This window comes from Cottoperca gobio, chromosome 21 (assembly GCF_900634415.1).
Source record: "Cottoperca gobio chromosome 21, fCotGob3.1, whole genome shotgun sequence".
Lineage (NCBI taxonomy): Eukaryota > Metazoa > Chordata > Actinopteri > Perciformes > Bovichtidae > Cottoperca > Cottoperca gobio.
Window position 1 is genome coordinate 8,093,787 of NC_041375.1, and position 24,406 is coordinate 8,118,192.

At 41.0% G+C, this 24,406-nt stretch overlaps 1 protein-coding gene across 3 annotated transcripts in view; it reads right to left on the reverse strand.

The window, feature by feature from the left end:
• Positions 1–2,554: 2,554 nt before the first annotated feature.
• Positions 2,555–24,406, reverse strand: part of mrasa (muscle RAS oncogene homolog a) — a 33,216-nt gene continuing 11,364 nt past the window's right edge. Inside the window, exons 5-7 of one of the 3 annotated variants that reach the window (XR_003834267.1) lie at positions 23,253–23,332; positions 21,118–21,423; positions 2,555–2,572 (exon numbers count right to left, since the gene is read on the reverse strand). Coding sequence is in view for 1 of the 3 variants with exons in the window: in XM_029458740.1 (XP_029314600.1) it covers positions 21,324–21,423; positions 23,253–23,332 (180 nt within the window). In the remaining 2 variants the exon portion in view is untranslated. Of the gene's footprint in view, positions 2,573–18,556; positions 18,773–18,997; positions 21,424–23,252; positions 23,333–24,406 lie in introns of those variants that run through there. The other 2 variants (XR_003834266.1, XM_029458740.1) reach the window with 2 other exon arrangements.

The window sequence follows — 24,406 nt, forward strand, 5'->3', positions numbered from 1 at the left end:
CAGACAGCACGGCAGAAGCGGCAGACGTGGCAATGTCGGACTCTGGCTCGGATATTTTGACAGAATCGAGTGACAGTGAGTCGTCAATAGACTTGTTGCACCTTCAAGAAGAGGAGTTTATTGAAGAGGATGCCGGTGTCGTGGATTTAGATCATGCGGGCGAGTTTAACGTGGTGGAAACAGAGCAGTTCGAGACACAGTGTTCAAAATGGAGACACAGACGGGAGGGAACATGCGGATGATGGTGGCGGTGATTCTGGATTTGGCGGAGATCCTGTGCGACAACAGAACACAGACAGGTATATACATTTGACTATAGTTCATAGAACTTCTCAATATATAGTGAATACATCAAAACAAAACGTAACATTATCCTCGATCGTAAATAGATTGCAAGCTATCGATAGCTTGGTTTCCTTGAATTGTTATGAACCCGACTAGTTGTTCGCAAATTGCTCGATCTCTAAATATTCAATTACTTCTCTACTTGGACACATCGACGTCTGTAAAGCTTGATAACTTGATTCTTTCTCGAAGTTTTTGCGGTTGAGGTTCTATCATTATGTCTGATGTCAAACGTCATATATTACGAGGCTGTATATAAAGCAATAGCTATTAGCTAACAAACAGACCGGAGGACAGCGCTGTTTTATAAAGTATAGTCTGTATACTGACCGTCTCACCTATAGTCCTTACAAGCCTGTTGTCAAATACAGGTATATAAATAGTATGAAATTAAGATGACGTTAATATTGGCCTTTTTTCTGGATGTTGCATATTGTGTACATGTCCTTACCATTCTTCTTTTGTACATTTAGGTGTACATGTGAAAACTGTACAATTATGGAAGCAATTGAAGAGCTCCTGCCAAGAAAAGGATGTCATGGAGGAATTCAATGAATATGAGGGACGTGGTGCAAACATAACCTGCATAACAGATCACCCAGGATTCAAATGAAAGTGTCTGGATGTTTGGGTGTTGCAGACAGCCTACCAAAGGTATTCGAAGAGGGACAGACAACAAGCAGGTGATCAGCCACGTAATGAGTAAGTTACTTGTGTAATGTGTAGAGCTCAGAAACTTTGATGTATTTTTGGGAAGTCGAATGGTCACTCTGCCAAAGTTACGGAATACATAGATAAATAAGCAAATAAGGTTGAAGTGATTACCATTGACATGTATTATCTTGTATGTTACAGAATGTATCACTATGTGGCATACCACCAGCTGGTGAGATTCTGCCGGGAATACTTGGTAAGAATGCCATCATGTGCCATTCAAGAGATCTGTGCTACGTTTCCATCTGACAACTACACGTCGTTCAAATATCAGCACTTTATTAGAGTCAATAACAAAACACAATGTCAGTTCAGTGATTGAATCTGCTTCTATACAGCACAACAGCATCCCTCTTGTTTGGTTCTTCCACCGACTGCTGAGTGGAGCTGGGACTTCCAAAGGTTCCTCATTGACATTGTCTTGGCACAAAGCATTGAGTCTCGGTCAAGAGTTCAGTAACATACTCTGCAAAAAAGATGTTTTATAATCAAGCATTATATATAATATGTATGTGTGTATGTATATATATATATATATTATGATGCTGGAACAACCAACTTGGATTGGAACTTGCAGTCCAGCTGACCTGACACGTGGTTGCGCATGGACTTGTGGTGTGTCCGTGGAGGGGGATCCATCTGCACAGCAATTTCTTTCTGACATGTCTGAAATGTACAAAACACAACTTTACTAATAAATCTTTGAAACCAGCTTGAAATTGTATTGCGTGTTTATACATGTCTGCGTAAAGAAAATATCTAATAACATTCATAACAAAATATGTGGTTGAATTGATTGAGAGAGCAATGATATCAAATTAAACAAATATATGAATTATGTACATGCATGTGGTGATTGTATTTTTAACACTTCATGTGCAGGTCTACTGGTACTACAACTATAATGTACAGATGACGTACAGTCTGTATACTTACTGGTGTACACACAGCTTCCTCCCCAGTGTGGATGTCCAATAGATGGTCGCTGATCATACAGGTATCCTCAGTTCTGTCAGTGGCTTCATTCACCTAATGTTTCAATACCTATGTAATAATAGGGTGATAGTTAACAGTTAAATAGACTCACGCTTTTACTCAAACTACAGAATAAAATGGGGAAGCCTGTTATAAACATTGAATCTATACTTAATTAAGCTAATGAAGTGTAATTAGCTAAAGTTATTAATACTACAAACAATAACACACAGATATTGGCTAGGGCCTGGTGTAGATAGATAGATACTTTATTCATCCCGAGGGAAAATTAGGAAACATTTACATTACAGTTTACAGTATGTCAACTTGTTACATACAGTAGGCCTAGGCCGATTATGGCTTTATGCTTGAAACAATAAATACAGTAAACAAGTAACACGGCTTATCTTTGCTCTCTCCCTTTTGGCGAATGCATTTCGTCGTCTCTTTGGTGGAGGACTCTGCACCAGCGGACGTGTTTGAGTCGGCGTGCTGGCTTGTGCTGGCTGGGGTCTCGGCAGTATTGTAGGCACAGCATCTGCGTTCAGTTTTAAATTCTTTTTGAATCTCATTTCCTTGGCGAGCATAGTTTGTTCGAAACACGATCTCTCAAAGTGCTGCCGACAAATCGTCGGTTTCATCGACGCACTTGTCTTGTCCATAAACGCGACATTTTATCATCTTTTGGCCACAGAAAGCTACATTTGGAGACGGCCCCACATCCCCATACAACACATCGCTTCACAATTATCCTTGACGATAGATTGTTGTCCGTTCTTTCTCGTAATAATTGACAGCAGTCTTTGCTGAACGCTTCAACGCAGACGAACACTGGCGGCGGCTGTAACGCAGACGAACACTGGCGGTGGCTGTATTCTACTTGTGGCGGCTGTATTATACTTGTGACGTCATCGCCCGAACATTGCCAAAGTGGATGCTCTCGGCGCAGCGATCGATTGTTGTTAGCGGAAGTCATTTTTATGCTGTTATGATCGTGATTTATTACGAACACATCAATATAAAAAATATATATATGCCACATTTCAAAATAGATATGCAACCTCTATCATATACCAAGGCCAATAACACTGACAAAATATCATTTCGTAGGCCCTTTAAACTGAAAAGTGCTGGACTGCTGCGAGAGTTCTGCGAGGCTTTCTTTTCCTATAATGTGGTAAACATCTTGATGCACCAGGAAGAACTAACACTACTATTTGGTTGGTGTTCTGTTATGAACGTGACACAAAAGGGTTGAACTCAAAAGCAACGTTTCAAAAGTAAAAAGATCTTTACTCAAGAACTTGCAAGTACAACAAAATATCACTCAACTGAGGAAAAACCATTGAACAAAGGAAATGCAAAAAAACATAAACTAAACTAAACTTGACTAAAGGCAAAATTCTAACGTGGCTACTTGATTAAAAAAACGCTGGCCCTCTTAATGGCAAGACACAAGACGAACTGACACAGGACAAAGGGAGACGAGGACTATATATACACACACACAAGGTAATGGGAAACAGGTGGCAACAATCAAACAGGCGGGAAAGACTCACAAACAGGAAGTGCTCTGAAACGAGAGGGAAAGATAATTACAAAATAAAACAGGAAGTGCAATGACAGAGAGTGCATGACGGGACTAGACATGAGTGACTGTAACTTAAGTGAACAATGAGACAAGACTAAACATACATCAAAACATACACTATAAACTAACTTCTTATTCTTCTTATTCTTATTAAGGTCCCGGCTTATTTCAGTTGATACTTTGCTTACATGATGCATATTACCAAATGAATGTGTTAAATCAAATTACCACAAACTAACTGGTTGGTTTCTGGAGTTTAGGCAAAGCATTATTTCCTGCCTCACCTTCAGGTGTCGGCTTTGTGAACTGTATTTGATGGGTATATGGAGCCGACAGGATGCTCACACAAAGCCCAGGACAGGGATCAGCAGTGGGTCAATGGGGTCCAACAGGTAATTTCTCTCTGTAAATTAATCCGACTATTGTTCTACAGTTCACTGGTCCACTGTGTGTGTCTGCCGGACTGCTTGTGTGCTTTTGAAATGACTAACACTTTGTCTGGCTGTCCCTCCTCTACGGTCACATTTCGAGTTCCCCAAATCAAACTGTTTTCTCTCCTTCCACCAGCCACACCCATCTACACATCTGTTCCCCGTTATTGTATCAGCCCTGCAGTCTATAACCATCTGTTTTCCACACATTCAGAAACATAATATTCTGCACAAGGAAAGTGTGGTAAAAATTATATTACATGCATTTACTCTGCTAGCTGCAGAAAAACCTGTGACAGAATGAACAGTGTTTTGTATACATAAGTACTTAGAACATTTAAAATGAATACCTGGATACCATAATTAGGCTGTCAAAATAGTTAATTTTAAACACAATGACAACCCCAATTAATAGCCCATGATTTTTCATACTTAAGAGACAGTCGCAGGTAATGAGACAATTCACATGACAGATATGCAAGAGGAGGATGAGGACAAACTCGCTCGAAATGCTCTCATCTCATTTCAATGAGGGGGCCTTTGTGTGGACACTTTAAGTGATTAAGTGATTTTCATTCGACTCGGTATCTTTTCATCTTTCGTCAAACTGTAGTATCCTGGAAAAAAAGTGTTTTCAATTTTTTGTAATACGCAGCTCTCATATATGGTACATCTGGTTTTCATCAGGCTGAGTTAGACGTTAACTGAGTTGCTGAGGGTTAGGGTTAGGGTTAGCTGAGTCTGTCCAGTCTGCAACAGTGCGTCAGACATCAGATGAAAGGCATCATTACTTAGACCACCAATAGACTTCAAGCACAGGGTGTTTTAAACTACCTCAGCTACCTTTTTGTATGTCCTTAAATGTACACCATAATGCTGCTGTTCATAGTAGTCAGGTTTTATTAAAGTTCAATGTTTTCAGTAATAAAAAATACATTCTGGCAGACCCAGAAATTGGCGGCCGGATTTGCAATCACATAAATGATTACAATTCAGGGCCAATTTTCCAAGCCGAAGGGACTGATTAGGTTGCCTAACACACTTTAAAGCTTGTTTAAGCATGTTATTTATCTTAAAATCATTGGGCAAAAATAACTTTTCATTATATTATAATCCAAGTGGTCTGAGAGAAAACTATACTTCCTATTGACTGTGTTTTCAGGCTTTAGAAATATAGCTTGTTAATTTCAGACAGCGGCTTGTACTATTGGCTTTTCTACAAATGCAGATGCAGATTCAACGGCGGATATTTTGCAGGAAAAGTTGCTAATCCAGCATTGGCAACAACAGTCTGCACTGCAAAGCGCCCAAAAAGAAAAAAGAGAGTTAAACAGAGAGTCTGACGATATCAGAAAATGTTGCTAATTGCCTTCTGCTTACCGTAGCCAAGACAGCTAACAGCTACGGTTAGCACAAGGATAAACTATTAGCAACTTTTTCTCTATCTTTCAATGTGTGTGTGTGTGTGTGTGTGTGTGTGTGTGTGTGTGTGTGTGTGTGTGTGTGTGTGTGTGTGTGTGTGATTGCACGATTGAAGTCAGGAATGTGGGAGCCAGGCTACCAGCTGCCAACAATCAGCTGTCCTCCGGTGCTGACTCCTCCACATCGCCAGATCGTAGACTCTGTATTCACAGTCAGTCAAGTTCTGATTCACCGTTCTGCCTGTAATTCTGTTCCTAACCCCTAGTTTCCTTGTGCCTGCAGTTTGCCTCCAGCCTCTATTAGCAACATAAAACTATCACACACTGTCACATTTTCTTTCCATCTCTAAAATGCTTCATAGATATTGTAGCTAACTACAGCCTTGAATAACAGTATGTCATCTCAAACTAGTATGAGTACAGGTTGCTGTATGAAGCTCGTCTTGGCTTAGGACAGAGAGGGCAGAGCTGCAGGTCGTTTTGTTTGCCTTTTCTAGAAAACTGCCTACCCCGTGGTACCACTTGACATTTTTAGTCCAATGACACCAAAAATAAGCTGCCTACCCCATCTTTAGGCCCAACATTTTAAGTCTCAAAATAATTTACAATGAAAGGCGAGAGACTTAGCAAAAACGTGTAAAGCTTCTTCAATTGGAGGTTTAATTTCATCAGCCTTCAGGTTTGTTATTTCTCTGGCATGGATCGTTCTCTTTGCTTAAATTCTTTGACTATTTCAATTTGACACATGTAATCACTCTCAACGCATCTTATCAATTTATTTTGATGTCAAGAAAATCCAATGCAGGAATGAATTTCAAGTGTTTAGCTTGGCTTCTTTGCTTTGCATCAGAATTTAAAATCTTGGATCATTTAGCAGTTATGTTCCCACAGGTCTTCAGGGGCCAGATTTCTCATCACACTGCCTTTCTGCAAGAGGCAGCGCCAAAAATGTCATCATACAGAACCTCCAGTATCTGACAGACCATTTACCCCCGATCATCTATCTTATATAGAGCAGAATGTGTTCCAGGAACACATTTTCTTGCTTGAAAAAAAGTCTGAGGAGCAGAATGCCACTACTGGCTCCCGATCATGAGCAAGGATTAAGGTGCATTAAATGACTGTGTGGATATTACTGCCGACTGATGAAAACCATGACATGGTTTGTAGCACACCATGATATATCCTAGTAAAGGAACAAAAGGGATAGAAAATATTTTTCTACAAAATTGTGCTTTTTCTGTATGATTGTATCTTAAGCCCTGAAAATAAATATCAGTAATATTTAATATTTGGCTTGAAATAAGAAAATATATTACATATTGGCAAAGTTATAAAACTCCCATCTCCACAATCACACTATAAAAAAATCTGTTTCCACTAGAAAATACATAAATACTTAAAGTTGGTGCTGAAATATCACAAGAAAGGTTCAAACTTCCCTTAAAGAATAAGTGAGAATTATCGAGTCGTACATCCTTGAAGTACAGCACTATAAGTATGACAAGTGTCATAAATATATGAAACTGAGCAACACAAAGAAAACTAGAAATGTTACCAGATTGGTGGGGTTACATAAATATGCCTGTACTGTTTTATTTCACATAATATTTAACTAACATATTATGTATGTTATATTATCTTATTATTGTCGTCATTTATTATGACAATAAACAACGCTTACACCCTCACTGTCAACACCCTCTGTGCTGTCATGATCTCCATCTTGCTGTAAAGTGTTAGCTACATGTCAACTCCCTGATTATAGGATATGATGATACATGGGGCTACAGTATGATACACACAATATATTCTGATTATATTTCATGATATGGACTTTTCCCATATTAAGTATCTCTTGATGTCATCCAAGTTTACTGTTCTATGTACCTTTAAACCACATGCACTTGCGAGTCATGAAATAGGCCGTGTCCTAGGCATAGGGGGCAGGGCTAACCCAGACCAATGAAACAGGAACACTGTTGAGTGCAATGACGTCTCCCACAAGAGCCTAAAAGAAACTGTTTATGAGTTATGAAAGGGGCGGGGCTTAAGTGAAGGGGGCAGGTAAATTGTTACTAATGAATTTGACCTCCATGCCAAATTTATGCCTCCAGGGCAAAAACTGTGGGGACTTGTTGACTGACCAACAGAGTGACCTAAAGCTGCTGGTCACAGGCAAAAAGGAATCTTCTTTGGTTTCTGTACAAATACTTATGACATTCCCTTAAGACTCAGCTGCCCTTTGTGTTTAGTGCTAATTAGTAAATGCTAGCACGCTAACACAATAAACTAAGATAGTGAACCCACTTAGCATCAGCACGTTAGAATTCTGAGCATGTTAACATGTTGACGTTACCTCAAAGCATTGCTATACGCCTCAGTACAGCCTCAAAGAGCCGCTAGCTCGTGGCTGTACAGGATTGATTTGTGAGCACAAAGACCACAAAACAAATTCATGAAATGCTGCACAGAAAGTTATTTCCACAACTACTATGGCTACATCTACACACACCAAATACAAATAAAACACACAAGTGAAAGGGAAAGCTGAGCTATTTAAACAGCTTCAAATTAATGGCTGAGCATAGGGATTATGATGAAATCTGCAAAACATAAAATAGCATGAGAGGCAGTGAGTCAAAACACAGGCAAAATAACATAAGAAGTGATTGTTGATGAAGTTAGAAGTTACTGAGAACACCTGGGGTTTAGGTTATGCAACGTGATGGAGGATTTGTGAAAATGCTTGAATGCGCCCTGGGGGGCCTTCCTGTTGGAGTCATGTAGGAGCCAGAAGGTCTGGATGAAGGAGCCTTCTTCAACAGAAGAAGAAATAGACTCTTTGGCAGGGATTTTGATGCATACAGGACAGCTGTGCAGACAGATTCGGAAATTTGAGGATATGAAAAGCTAAAAACATGGCATGACTAAACATACAGATGATTGTTTAGCTGAATGTATTTCTGGCTCTAACTGTAATGAGTCTTTTAGTCCACAATAGTCAAAGTTTGTTGTTCTTAGTCTCTGTTGCTTCACACTTGGTGGAAGATTAGCACGTGACCTGAGACTGCACAGGGTGAGTTTTTTTATGTGCACCTGTTTGTAAATACAGCGATCCTTTGGTTAGGCTCTGAATTAAACTTCCAGAAACACAACTTGATTGCATCTTTTAATAAACCCTACCTGCCAGGTAAACACATAATGAGTATGTGCCCCTTTATATTGTGTTACCTTCTTTTCCCCCACATTTCTTGCACCTTTTCTATCTGTTCTCTCTCCCTTGTTACAATGTTTTTTGCTTGTTTCTTTGATTAAAGGGATAGTTTTATTGTTGTGCAGTGGGGTTGTATGAGGTACTTATCGATACTACTAGTGTATTACCTACAGTAGATGGCAGTCTATGTATTTTAGCCACCTAAAGAAAGGCCCACCTAAAACAAATTAATAACAGTTTAAGTGTATACTATATTTACAATATTTCCCACGTTTTACCTTCCAGTCAGACAGCCCTTACCAACAGGGGACTGAAGCTGTTATCTATGCTCTCTTAATCCACCAGACTCCATTGACAAAAACAGTCATTTTACCTCGCAAATCACAGGAGTTGCTGGTCTACCGCTGTGTTCCATTGATAAGTTTGTTTGTGTTATTGTGTGACTTCAGCATTTTAAAGGGTTACTTCGTATCACAACAACACAACAACCTATAACCTATCACTCAAACTGATATTGATTTTTTAGGTGGGCCTCCTTTTTTGGTTGCTAAAATGTTTTGCTGCTGCCCCCGTCCACAGCAGTAAATTGCTTTAATTTCCATGCTGGTACTCCTATCCGCTTCTCCTCATCCACTGCAGATAATACACTGGTAAGTATAAGTATCGGATAAGTATCTCATACAACCTGTTAGGCTGACCATGAGCGGTCCATACCATAAGCAAGGAGGCTTAGGCAGGAGAACAAGCAAACTACAGACGTGGGCATTTATTTACTAAGCTGATAAGATTTTATTAAGATATTTATATATATATATATATATATATTTATATTTTATTAGATATTATTAAGATATATATATATATACAGTGTCACAAACCAGTGGTCACAATTGACTGCATTCATGCCTGAGGCCATCCTACTCTCCCTCAATTTCCCAAAGAGCAGCCTTATATAGTCTTAACAGTTAGGCTGTACCAAACCCAGGGGTGTTAACTGTTCTGTGTTTATATAATAAACATGAACTCTAAATATTCAACATAAATTCACTAATATAAACGATAATTATTGTGTAAAGAAAACTACTATGTTGCTACAAAATTTACTACGCATACATTTAACCACCCCCCCCACTTCATCCGGCTCTGTGGAACCCTCCTGGAACAATATAAATGTGTTGTTTCCACGGGACTCTTTTAGCCACGGACCTTGGGAATTGGAGACAGGAGAGAACAGGTAAGTGTCTTCCTTAAACAAATTAATACATGCGTCTGTGTATAATATGAACAAGTATAGGGTTGTGAGCTACACAAACGTAACGGAGACTAAGACCAGACGGCTACTGAGATCACCTTCGTTACATTTCCTTTTCCCTCTCCCCTGGAATCACAGTACCCCAACAGATGGGACTCCGGGACAAACAATCGGCTACCAGGTTGGACTTCCCTGGCCGTTACTTAACAGTGAAGTTGTACGGCTGCAAGGCAAGGTACCATCCAAGCGATACGCATGTTTGCATCTTTCATTTTGTGCAGCCACTGGAGAGCTCGATGATCCGTCTCCAGGGTGAACTGCCGCCCCAGCAGGTAGTATCTCAGGGAATTGATGGCCCACTTCATTGCCAGGCACTCCTTTTCAATCGTAGAGTACCGAGTCGCCCTGTCTAGCAGATTCCGACTGAGGAACACAACAGGTTTCAGCTCACCTTCAACCTCCTGCAACAGCACAGCTCCAAGGCCTACCCCAGAGGCATCTGTCTGAAGGGTGAACGGCTGATCAAAATCAGGGGCTCTGAAGAACTGACTTGCTTCCAATCGCTTGCTTCAAGTCCTTGAAGGCTCCGTCGCAGTCCTCATTCCAGCGGACTTTTGCTGGTGCGGATGCCTTTGTGAGGTCGGTCAAGACAGCTGCTCGTTCTGACATCTGAGGGATGAATTTGCGATACCAGCCAACGAGCCTCTTTGAGATATATTTGATGCTGGACAAGGTTGGTGAAACCTGGCCTCTCTTGAAACAGCTCTGGGTCCATGAGAGCTTTCATCTCCTCCTGCTGTACAGATGGGAGGTGCGTTACATCCACTGGACATGGCCCTGCTATGCTGGTCGGGAAAAACTCCTCCTCCACTTGTTGGACGAAAAGCTGATGGGAAACGGGCTCCGGAGGAACCTGGAACTCCTTCAGCAGGTTAAGGTGGAATGTCTGATGTTTCTTATCCCGATCTGGCATATGGATTTCATACGTGACCGCTCCGATACGTTTTGTGATTTCCTAAGGGCCCTGCCATTTTGCCAGCAGCTTGCTTTCACTGGAAGGAAGAAGCAACAGCACCTTCTGCCCGGGTTGGAACACTCTTTCTCTCGCCTTCTGGTCGTACCATGTTTTCTGTGTCTTTTGAGCGGTGGCCATGTTCTCTTTTGCAAGGGTAGCCATCTTCTCCAAACACTCTCTCATCTTCACCACATATGCCACAATGTTTTCACCTGATGGCTTTGTTCCAGGTGCCCCCTCACCTGCCGTCCATAAGCAGTTCAAAAGGTGAGAACCCAGTTGAAGCTTGTGGCACCTCCCGATAGGCAAAGAGAAGGTACGGCAACCACTGGTCCCAGTCGGAGCCTGACTGAGACACGAACTTCCGCAGCATACTCTTTAGAGTTTGATTATAACGCTCTACATCCATCTCTATAAGGGGTGGTTTTAATGTCCTTTACTCCTAGTAGCTGATACACCTGTTGAAATAGTTTGGACAGGAAGTTCCAAACTGCTATTCCTACCCGGCAAAACAACTGGAGTAGGCAACTTGCCACATGCCTGGTTTTAACTGATCTTAGGGGGAATGTAGCGATTACCAGAAGCACTTTTCTCTAATGGCCCCACTACATCCATTCCTATCCTCTCAAAAGGGTTTGCAATAATTGGCAAGGACTGTAACGGGGCTTTGGCTACTCTCTTTCTTGAAGTTACCTGACAGATTTCACAAGTGTTGCAAAACGCCTGGCCAAGCAAAACGGTTACCAACTTTTCGCAATGTTTTAAGAAATGCCATGTGTCCTGCCCACGGAACTGAATGGCCTAGTTCCATAACTGCATTTCTGAGTGTCTGTGGTAACACTAATGCCTCAATCTCACCATGACGTCGATACAGGATACCCCTTTTTAGGAGGTAAGTAGCATCTTCTAAAAACCCTGTATTAGTCCTTTTTACCCCATCAACCTCAGACACCTTCTCAAACCACTGCTGAAGCATAGGATCCTTTTGCTGCATCTCCCCTACATCCGGAGGAATGTCAATGTCCAGAGGGTGACTGGGTTTGGGAAGCTCAACAATTTCCCTAGGGCCAGCCAAAAAGTTTTCCCTTCGCTTCTGGGCCTTGGACATTGGTGGCTTTTCTGGACCTGCCTTCAGCTCCGCCTCATAAAATGGCAACTCAGCAAGGGTCTCCTTCGCACTCTGAGCGCTTGTAACCACGTTACACTGCTTTGACTCAGTCCCTGCGTCCTCCACTAACTCAACTTTAAGGGGTTCTAACTCCCTGTGAGTTCCTCCTACACATTGAGGTTCAGGGGGCATCACTGTTGGAAGACAGGACATGGGACGATGTGGCTGTGGGACTTGCACAAAATCCAATAAGGTGGGGATATCAAGTCCTAAAATGACAGGGTATAGTACCTTCGGGACTAGTGCCACTGGGAGAAGAAAAGTCTGCCCACCTACAATCAAATAGACCTCGGCAGTGGGGTAAGGTTTTTCATCTCCATGGACACAGCTGATTCTAGCCCTGCTTTCGGCCCACTGATTCCGGAGAACTAGACTGGACCTCACTACAGTCTGACAACTGCCCGTGTCTACCAGTCCTTCCGTACGCTGACCATTTATGAGCACCGACACTATACAGGCTTTCCCCTGTTTTACTGGGTTAAGCCTGGACGGTCTAGGAACCGTAGATAAGAGCGATGGCCTACTTGGCCTTTCCCCTGGACAGGTGTACAGTACAGGTGTATGGCCAAACTCATTGCACTGATAGCACCTCACCCCTGACTGATCTGGCATTTAGGCATAGGTGGGTCTACTAGTAGTGTACGGCCTGCTGCTTGTGTTTCTACCCTGGGCATGAAGATACCCCCTCTCACCCCCTTGGGACGTACTCTTACTGCCTGTGTAGCTGTTCTGGCTTGTGGCAAAGCTTCTGCGGCCTTTCCTGGCTGACTGGAAAACCTCAGCAAGACGAGCAGCCTCCTCAGCAGTCTTTGGATCATGCTCCCTAATCCAAACTTCCAACTCTGGATTAACCTTTCGCAGGAACTGTTCTAGAATAAGTTTCTCAGAGATTTCTTTGATGGTAGCCGTCTCAGTTCTTACCCACTTGCAGAACAGGTCCTTCAGAAGGACATACAGCTCACAGAGTGTCTCACCTGGGTGGATGTCCAGGGCACAAAATTGTTGCCTATAAATGTCAGCGGTAATTTCATACTTGGCCAGAATAGCCTGTTTTACCTGGTGATAATCCTCTGCATCTCTTATGTCCATTAGTACATAAGCACTCAGTGCTTTTCCAGTCAATAGGGGAACCAATCTAACAGCCCACTCATCTTGAGCCCAACGGCAGATGTGGGCCATTCTTTCAAAGGTGGTGAGAAACTGTTCAATGTCGTCTGCAGGAGATAGTGGCAACAGCTTAGGGTCGCGATGTAGAGGTGGGTCCCGCTGACGACTGGGTGACCTATGCCTGGACAAGGGCATTTCCTCATCATCGACCTTCTCCTCGTCATCCTCCTCCGTCATCTCAGTGACTTGGGCCTGGATTTGACGAAACTGGCCCTCCATTTCAAATCCTGACGAGTTGATTCTTTCTCCTGCTGCTTGTCTCTAGCTGCCTGGGCTAGCATGAGCGATCTCACCATTTCAGTCAGCTCCTCGAACTTGTCCCCCGGGTCACCTGCCGTGGCCCCCTTATCAGCTGCAGACATAGCAACCCCATCATCTGGCTCGTCACTTTGTTTGTTCTTTTTTGCTTTGTTCATCTCTCCTCCTCACTTGGTAAACAACCCCACTTCAAAACATCCAAACTATCCATTTAGGGATCCAAATTTTTTTTTTAGATCAATTCTTAAGTGACAGATAAGAGGTCTGAACTTCCACCGTTATGCCGTCTGTCTTGTCACTGCTTTTCTTTCTTTTTTTGCCTTTATACATTCATCCTTACTGGCTGACTGTTCTGTCCCATTCCTGATTACTATGATCAATCCTGCCTGTCTTTCTTTCATTTCGACTGTGTGTTTAACTACTTCTCTTCTTTTGTCCATCCGCCTGCATCTCCACTAGCCCCATTTGTCTTTCCTCTCCTGTCTGCCAGATTGAAGTGGTTTTCACCTAAAGTCACAAGTTGCATCTGCAATGTAATGTAATGATGCTAATAAAGCTGTTATTAAATGTGACAGTGTGTGAGCTATAAACAGTGGAACAAACAGCTGGTTGGGAAAGATTTCAGCTTCATCATAAGCAAGCAGCAATCATATATTGTTTTATTTTGCAGATTCACATAGCTGTTGAATCAGATTGAAACCTTTTATGCCGTTTCAATCTACCATCATACACACATCTGCGCACACTTTGTCAGAGACTGATGAATGCACTGTTGAGCTGCATGAACATTGTACATGCAGTACAATGCAGACCCTAAAATTCTACAAATCAGAGACACAGCTCCCTTGAAATGCCATTAAAATAAAAGCAGACTGGCCTTAGGAATAGATGAGCATATAGCTGTAATCAGTGGTGAGGTTCTGCTCCTGAAAATGCTTCTCAAATGAGTCCAGGCGGGTTGTCAGAGATTGTGCAAGAGTATAATAGGAAAAAAAAAGTAAAAGGACATTGGAAATATGAATAATAATAAACCTGATCTGCGTTGCTATATCAAAAGAAATGGGAGCAGCGGGTGTGCATTGTGTAGGGAGAGATGGAATAGAACAATTGAGTTACGTATGTGCCACTTTTGAGATCAATACACTGAGAACCATGTAATAAGTGCTGTAAGAGATTGTGAAGGGACATGATTGTCGGCGTCTTGAGCTTTTTCAGACAAAATCCACTAATTTCACATGACATCCTATTAGATATGATGAGTGGCGGCAGCAAGGTTGTCATGCATGGACGGGGAGAAACACACCATTTGAAATAAAACTTCTGGCCTAAAGCAGTGTTTCTCAAATGAGGATACTAGTACCCATAGGGGTACTTGAAAGTACTGAATCGTAAGATATTTTTTTATGTAAATTAAAATAATTATACTATAACTATACTATATATAGGTTCAATAAAAATATGTAAATGTAAGTTTGATAAACCAATTAAAAAAGGTTTGAGAAACACTGTCACTCAGTTTCTTCCCTTTTCTCCTTCAACAACAGCTGTGTGTGTTGTCAAAATATATTTGGTATGCTTCTTATTTCTTAACGGGTCTTTTTTTTCCTTCTGCTTATTTCCATTTAAATGAGCTGTTTGTATTAAAAAACAAACTATTGCAGTTTGTATTTTTTGTTTTGTTTAACATGTAAATTGGTATTATTATTGAAATTGTTTTTTTCAGAAAATGGATTGTATTAGGCAAGCTTTTGGACGTATATAGCAGTATTTGCTGCAGCACGGGGGCCCCCCAAGGAACGGTTCTGGCACTGTTTCTCTTCACCCTCTACAGTGCAGACTTCACCCACAATACAGCGTGTCACCTGCAGAAGTTCTCTGACAACTCTGCTATTGTCGGCCTCATCTCTGATGGGGAGGACAAGGAGTTCAGAGAGCTGACACTGGACTTTGCCCTCTGGTGCCAGAGGAACCACCTCCTGCTCAACGCAGGGAAGACCAGGGAGCTGGTGGTGGACTTCAGGAGGCGCCATCATTCCCCCCAACACCAGGGAACGTCCTGGGTACGGATATTGAGATTGTAAAATCTTACAAGTACCTGGGCGTTCACCTGAACAACAAACTGGACTAGTCAGATATCTTTGCTGCTCTATTCAAAAAGGGACAGAGCAGGCTTTATCTGTTAAGGAGACTGAGGTCTTTTGGAGTGCAAGGGGCACTCCTTAAGACCTTCTTTAACTCTGTGGTGGCATCTGCTATTTTTTATGGAGTGGTCTGCCGGGGCAGCATCTCGGCTGCTGACAGGAAGAGACTGAACAGACTGGTTAAGAAGGCCAGCTCTGTACTGGGGAGCCCGCTGGACACTGTGGAGGTGGTGGGAGAAAGGAGAATGACAGCCAAGCTGTCATCTCTATTGGACAACATGTCCCACCCCCTCCAGGACACTTTGTCTGCACTGTGCAGCTCCTTCAGTGACAGGCTGCTTCACCCGCGGTGTCTCACGGAGAGATACCGTAGGTCCTTTCTTCCTGCAGCGGTCAGACTGTACAATCACCACAGCCCCTGGTACACTACCACACCAAGAAAAGTCTATTCTGCCTTGTGCAATATTCACTTTTTATAACTTTTGCAATTACACTACATGTGCAATATGCACTCCTACACTTTTTTTTTTCTCCAATGACTGTACTTATATTATTGTGACTGTACAGCCAATTTATTGATAACGAGTGACAACCCCCCCCCCCAATAACACCTCTCTACCAAATCATGCAAAGACTTTCCAACTTTTTTATAAACAAAATTTAAAAAATCAGACTGGCTGTCAGTGCTTCTGTATCAGGCAAATCAGGGTGCATATCAGCCATGCTTCCTCTTAAAATCCAATTATATCCACATGACACAATTTGATCCCATCTGCCATAACACCCTGAGGGAGATTGTGTTACGTTTAAGTTCTTCCTTGTGCCGTCTTGATATTCTTCCCACATCTTCTTAGAACCAGAAACAAATATGCAGAAGCAGCGTTCAGTTCCTATGCTCCACAGATCTGGTATAAACTTCCAGAATACGTAAAGTCTGCCCCAACCCAGAGTTATTTTAAAAAGAGGCTAAAAGCCTTTTGCTTACCACTGTTTATCCCGAAGTTATATAAAGATATTACATTATTTTACTTCTGTATCTCTTGAATCCTTTAAATTTACTGTATTTATTTTTATTATTTCTCTACTTGAATAGTTTCATTTTCAGTTTCATTTATTTTGTGTGTTAATCAAGGCTTATGCAAAGCACTTTGAATTGTCTTTGTGTATATGTGTGACACTAACCTTACCTTAAGTGTCTTTCTGAGAGGATAAATTATCAGCTAAGTGCTGACCCCTAGTGGTAAAACTCCGGAATAGCACTGAGATAGCGCAGAAGCAGAAGTATAGGCAAAATGTGTTACATTTTTGTCTACATCCTGATTCATCTTTTGATGGAAAATTAGCAGTTTTTCAAAAGCACTCTGGTTTCGCTGCAGGAAACTTTCCTGAAGGTGAAATCATGAAGCACAGATCCGATCTAACACTCTTTTTTTTTATTCCCCACTGGAGGGTAGAAGTTATATCCTTTTTTTTTTTTATTAACCCTGAATACTATCCTGCACCTCGTTTCATGTTAGATACCTCTTCTTGCCAATTTCCCTGAAAGAACATGAATGTAAATCAGATATGCCGCACCCGTTCTGTGCCGGCCTGCCTCACGTCCCCCGGGGGGGTTGAAATCAATGATGCAAACTGGAGCTTTCAGCTTCTCACGGTGTTGAAATCAATGCACCTCGACAGTCCTGCAGATTAATGAGGGGAGCTTCTGCTGAACAAGCAAGACTCAAAACACGTGTAGCCATGTTCACCGGGGCTAGAGTTCACAGGCCATTCAGCAGTGAGTTAGTGTGTCTCTGCATTTTAATATCGGAGACCCATCTACCAACCAACAGAAAAAAGAGCAGTCAAATATGTGAATTCACAATACTCTCATTTCTTTATTGAAATATAATCGACCCCTGAGGCTAGATTTAAAAAAAAAAAAAGGCCACAGTTCGTTTGTGCCTCGTCTAGCTCCTCAGTCTGACACAGCCAGTTAGAACACAACGGACCTGTCCAAAAACACACATTACACAACTGGTGTGACAACCATAAATGTTTTTTTTGTAATCCAAACCTAAAGTTTTCACGGCCCTTACCGCCACATACTTACAAAGTTTCAGGACATACATGACTCAAGTAAATTGCATAACTCCAAAAATACTTGGTGTCTTATTTGAAAAAGAATGCTACCGCTCCAATTATTGAAATAAAAGTGCTCAATTTAGTTCACATATAATCCAGGGTCCAATAATCGATACGTTATATTCACTTTCGGCATTTTGTGTTTGGTCTGCCTGAATTGTGAAGACGGTGCAACAAATCAGCAGGTTTCTTTGTACCAGCCACAATGATTCATTTAATTAAGAGAGATAACTTTTTCATTTCACACTGTATTTTGGACCTCAAACCAAAAAGTTGAATTAGTCAACTAGAAGACACCTACCTCGTAGATGAGCCTAGTCCGCTTTAAGGAACTGTGCAACATTTTTGGAAATATGCTTATTCACTTTTATGCCAAGAGTTAGAGGCTCTCGTATCTGTACACCAAATATGAAGCTAGCCTGCATGCCGGTAAACTAGCTTAGCTTAGTTTAGCATAAATACTGGGAACAGGGGAAAACAGCTAGCCTGGCCCTTTTGAACAGTAAGAAATAATCCAGCACATAAACCCAGAATTTGTAGAGATTAAACAATCTAAATATAACACTCAGTGATATTTAGAGGTGCTGGTTGGCTAATTTTGTTACCTACAGAAAGAAAAAACGTTTCCAGTCTTTACGCTAAACTAAGCTAAGATAAGATAAGATAAGGACTGCTGGCTGTATCTTAAAATGTTATGTACAAATACTGAATCCCTCCTTTTTGAAAAAAAAAAAAAATCACATTCAACAAAGAAACATTTAAAAGTTACAAATTAGACAACAAACTTTCCTTGTTTTGACCCTTCTGTGATTACATGTTCTCTTGCGAGGCCATCCACATGAGCTCCAGTAAAGAAAAGGTCCTTATGTTTTTCCAGCTCAGGAAACTGTTTCTTCATCTTGGTCCACGACACATTACAAGTCTCTTCATATGGGGGCTCAAAGGCAAAAGGCCTACGACCCATTGAGAGTCCCAAAGAAAGAAAAAAAAAAAAAGAAAAGGGGGGGGGGGGTGGAGTTTAGCTTTTTGTCCAGGTCTGGGACACGCTGAGGTAACAGACAGTAATAAATTATTCAGTTGTTTAAAAAACACTTTGCAAGAATCATATCAATAATACAAAATGGTATCAAACATACATGATGTAACATTTTCATCAAACACATTCAGTTTTGTTTTTGTTTTTTTTTTCACCTCCCAACGATCTGCAGTCTGTGGCGTCATTGCTCAATGATCAGTACTTCAATGTTTTCTGTCCTTCTCTGGAAACTCTTTGTGAAGTCCCTTTAACAGTAGATGTAGATTAATACCGATTTCCTTCTTTTGCTGAGGTTGTTTTCTACTTTCATGCTGAGGTGATTTTGTATGCCATTCAATAACTGAGGGGGGGGGGGGGGGGGGTTCATACTCAACCTCCTTATTTCAAAACTAAGAAACATGGAACTTTTCGTTCAATACCTTTCCAATGATTAAATTCCAATAGATTTAATCTCGGACACAATCATCACAAAGGCAACAGGCATACACACAGGCATACACACAGGCATACACACAGGCATACACACAGGCATACACACAGGCATACACACAGGCATACACACAGGCATACACACAGGCATACACACAGGCATACACACAGGCATACAACACTAATTGCCTATTTGCTTGTTTTGTTATTCGATTTCACATTCAAATCGTTTTTTAACCGTGCCTTTCTTTTTCACTTACAGGTTTTGAACAGAAAACAACATGCCAATAGGAAAGTCAGAAATTGTATTAAAAGTGCAAAAAGGTATTTCCTTCAAGAGACGGTATTCATCCAGACAAAAAAAAAAAAGTTGTCCACCGAAACTTTAGTGCTTTAACAGTACAAGCCATTTCATAGGTTATTAAATTGTACATTCCTATCCACCTCAGGTCGACAGATACTGAATGTCTTGTTGCTTCGAGTGTGTGGTTTTCCTACAACTGAACTTAGCTAGGTTAACATGGCTTTAAGCCCCGGGAGCATCACACTGCCTGATGTATTCCCAGGGCTGCAGTATGCATGTACCCCTAAACTAAAAGGAGTGTTCTCCTCTGCTGAGCATGATTCATTGTCCTGAATTCAGCGTTGCGGTCTGAAACGCCCCCTAGATTGAAATAAAGTGACATCACATTATTTTGGTTAGTGGCCAGTGCAAATCAGCTTCTCCAGCCTGCTTCAGATCTGAAACGCAAAGCTCTCATTACCCATTGTCTACTCTATTTCATTAAGAATTGCCTACATATCTTTTTTTTTTTAAACAGCATTGAATTTGTTTACATTGCCACCTATGATTAGATTTTTTTATATATCACAAATATAATTGTAATTCTCTATATTTTATTTTTTAGATACAAAAACATGGAAAGTAACTTTTTTTTTTTAATACTACAAAAAATATCAGGGCTATTGTCCATACAGTACTGATGAAGACTGCACTCCTCATGCCATTGACGATGACTGAAGAGGCAACCTAAATTAACTATCATTATTTTCCCACTTGCTGTAAAGTGGCTCTGATATACTATGCGTCTGTATGATGAGAAAATAATCCATTTATAAGTCTGTAAACATGGCCGCTGACACATCAGTGTTGGTATAAACCCTGTTATGTTTACGTTAAAGTGTAACCACATACACCGGCCAATCTCACTCTCCTTTACAATTACAATATTTAAACATTTAATTCAACAAGCCGATATGACCATAGCGCTCACCTGTCGACCGATGGGACACATTTTCTCAGCATCACCTTCCTCTCGCTTGCTACAACACATCCTTCTGTCCTCTCTGAACTGACATTTCAAAACCAGAGCATCACACGAGTACGAAGTTCACACCACGCTCGCAGAACTCGCAGTTCACTCGTTGACAACACCGCAAAACTTCTATTTTCACTACCAAAAATCACTGCCACCACTCTCATATTCTTCCACCATGCCGCTATGATATCTAAAGATCACACAGGTGCTTTTCTTCTGTAAAGAGTGTGAGGATAGAAAGGTGATGACCAGCAGGTTGTTGGGAGTAACTCTGTGAGAAATGAGGCGCCATTTTGAGCCGGATCCTCCCTTTTCCTCCCTTTCTCTGAAGACAAAAGTTCCAATATCAAGGTTATTCTGATCTCTGGTTTTCCTAGAGTCTGTCGTCTAGCGCCACATTTGAAATGAAATTTCAAAAATGACACTTGATTGCGAAACAGTTCAGGGACACTGTAGTTCTGTGTTGAATAGAGAATGGGAGGAATCTATAGACCTTTTATAAAAGGTACCATACCTTGAGGAGAGAGGGCACAGCACTCATTCCAAGGCATTGTGCAGGGTGATCAGTCCAACATTTCAGATTCACTTCTCCATCTAACGGTTCCCCTGTCTTTTGTGCTCCAGTAGTAACCACTGCTGGGGAGTTCCCTGACATCCAAAGGTATGTGGGTGTGCGTGTGGGTGTGTGTGTGTTACGAATGATAAACAGGACGAGGGAGGTCACAATATGGCGCAGTGGAACCTGTGGGAACCCGCTGAACGCTCTGCTCTCCATTTCATCTTCTTTTTCTTCTTCTGGTTTCGCTCTGGCACCTGTTGTCTGTGGGCGTGGAGAAAGACATAACATAAATAAACAGTTTTACAATCTTACAATGCCATAGTTATTATTTTGGCTCATAATGTTCATTCAATTCAGTGGTTATTTGTGCAGGAGAAAGCCAATATTAAAGGAATAATTGAACATTCTAGGGCTGCAACTAACAATGAACATCAGCAATTAATCCCACAAGTATTTTCTAAATTAACCCAAAATCATTTGGGCTACAAATTGTCAAGAAAATAGTGAAACATTTCCAGTGTTTCCCCTACCATCGTCTTGGCGCTGCGCCCCCCTCAACGGAGCCCAGCGCCCTGCCTGAAATTCAAGGTGTTTTTGTTTTTTTTTCCCCTCAAATAAAAAAAACAATATTATTTTTTTTATTCACAACTCACTTTTCACACTCACAGGTGCTCTTTTATTAAATAAACTAAACGCTTATGCTATTCATCTAATTTATGTGCACGTTTCAGTGTGTACTGTCTACTTCTGCATTCACATTCTCTCCTTCGCTTCGTTTTGCGAAGGGCGGGGCTTCGCAGCTGACACACACACACACACACACACACACACACACACACACACACACACACACACACACACACACACACACACACACACACACACACACACACACACACACACACACACACACACAGAGCAGAAGAAAGGAGGGGAGAACTAAAGAGAAACTGCGCCACGCACGCGCACGCAATCCCCGCCCCCCCCCCCCCACAGAAAAGAGGGAAATCTTCATATTTCTGCATTTTCTGACATTTGTGTAAAATGTGTTTAACAATTAAAATCGATCAATTATTATTATTTTTCTGTTGATCGATTAATCGATAAGTAAAGTATAGTAATCATTGCAGCTAAGGAAATATGATTTTCTTTCTTGAGTGTTAGAGAAGATCATTACCACTATCAGACATGAGCGTGGCAATGATCTAACTTTCAATGCATTCCTCCTTTGTTTTGTGAACATTTTTCATGTTTTCTTCTGTAAAATCTGCACCGATCCATCCAACTGCAACTATTGAAAATCACAATCACAATGGCGGCTGTAAAAGTGATTCAAACTAATCTTATAGCCAATCAGTAGTATGTGTAACCTCTTAGAGGTTTTACATTAAACATTTTATAGGTGAGTTTTCAAGGCAGCCTATGGCAATTCACAAAGTACAAAGAGGATGGAAACACTTGCTGCCTGAAATGCTGATGCATCAGTCAGATAAAAAAAAGCACCTTTATGTCTTTATCCAGCCAGACTGGCTTTCTACAGTCTGACCACAAGAGGGCAATGTTGATTCATCATTCAACACCTCTCTTCATAATGTACCAAAACAGAGAAGTTTCCTCATGAGTCACAAACCTGACATGTGGACAATGACAACTCTCCTTAATCTGGATTATTTAATTTTTTTAAATACAAAAAGGTGAATACACAGTGTGTATTTGGGCCCTAAAAAAATATAAAACTCCTTGCAACAAGAGAAGGCCTTAAAGAAAGGACAGGACCACATTCAAAACATGGACACAGAGTTGTGTCAAGACAGGAAATAGCTCTGGGATTTTTTTTTTTGCTTTTCCTCCAAACACCAGCATAACACTCTCTCTGTGCCAATGACCTCTAAAGAAGTGAAATACACTGGAACGCACTTTGAGTTTAGACAATTTTATTAAATGTAATGGCTTGGTTTTAGTTTTTAACAATAGAGTCTTAAGGGGCCAATCACTACGGCTGTTACTGGAAGTAAATCTGTTTTAATGCAAAGAGGCCATGATCTTCATCTCATAAAAATAAGAGAATAAACAGAAGTGAATGGAGTTACCTTATAACACGAACCAGCTCATGAAAGGCTTTGTCCACGTTCATGGGAGGATCCTTGGCACTGGTTTCAATATAAGTTATCTGAAGAAACAAGCAGAAATATTCCAAATTCAAGTGTAAGTGGTGTTAGAGTGGTATTAGCTGTTCACTGAATTATGAAATAACCAGTTTGGTTTAAAAATTACTCGGGATGTTACTACCAAATGTTGCATTAGAAGATTCTATTGAGGTTATAGAATGGCACTTTGAATGTCTGATGTCATATTTTATGACATCATCACCCTAAAAGATTTTTTGGGGATATTGTAGTTATATAAATATAATTTATGGTGCTGTTAGAGTGCCCCATTAATACAGGTGTGTGTCCCTTTGTGTGCAACATGCGAGAGAGCAAACCTGTAGTGAAAATGTTGTTTTTGGAAGGCATTACATTAGATAAAATCATGTTGGACATTTTGGAAATTATTACATCCATCTTTTTCAATAAATGTTGACTTTTGGACTTGGATCTTGAATTATTGGAAATTTTTGGATCACACAAGTCGGAAACAAGCCTACGCAGACTATCTTATAGTAGAACACTAATAATATTAGTAAAAATGTGTTGTGCTAGTCAGTGTGGAAACAGCCCCAAGTGTTGTTACTTATTCGCTACATATGATCACTTCAAAACAGCAAAGTTAAAAAAGGGGCCTTTGAATCCCAAAAAAAACAAATCACATAAAAAGTCCCAAGATGTCACATCCCTGGAATTGAAGGTTACTGTAGATACTGTATTAGATACTGTATGCGAGGGTCACTGAATCCCTCTGGACCAAACTCATTTAACACCACAGGGAGAGAGTAAAAGTCTCTGAGATTAGTAAAATTAACAACATTTTTCTGGCTTTATTTCTAAGTCATGTTTGTGTGCTTCTGCTTGTTGAAATGGTCATGCTGTGTTCACAGACAGTAAATCCACATTAAGACAGTTCAATTCGTAAACGCATCTTTTTCTCTCCGTTTCAGTACTCAGTAGTCAAGTCCAGGTTTTTAAAGTGACAGGCGGGTCTCCCCAGGGAGGCTGCAAACAGTTTCAGGGAAGGCTCAGTGAATGGAGGTGCAAACATATTACATTAGTTAAAAGAAGATCACACAGAATAACCTGAATGTGTG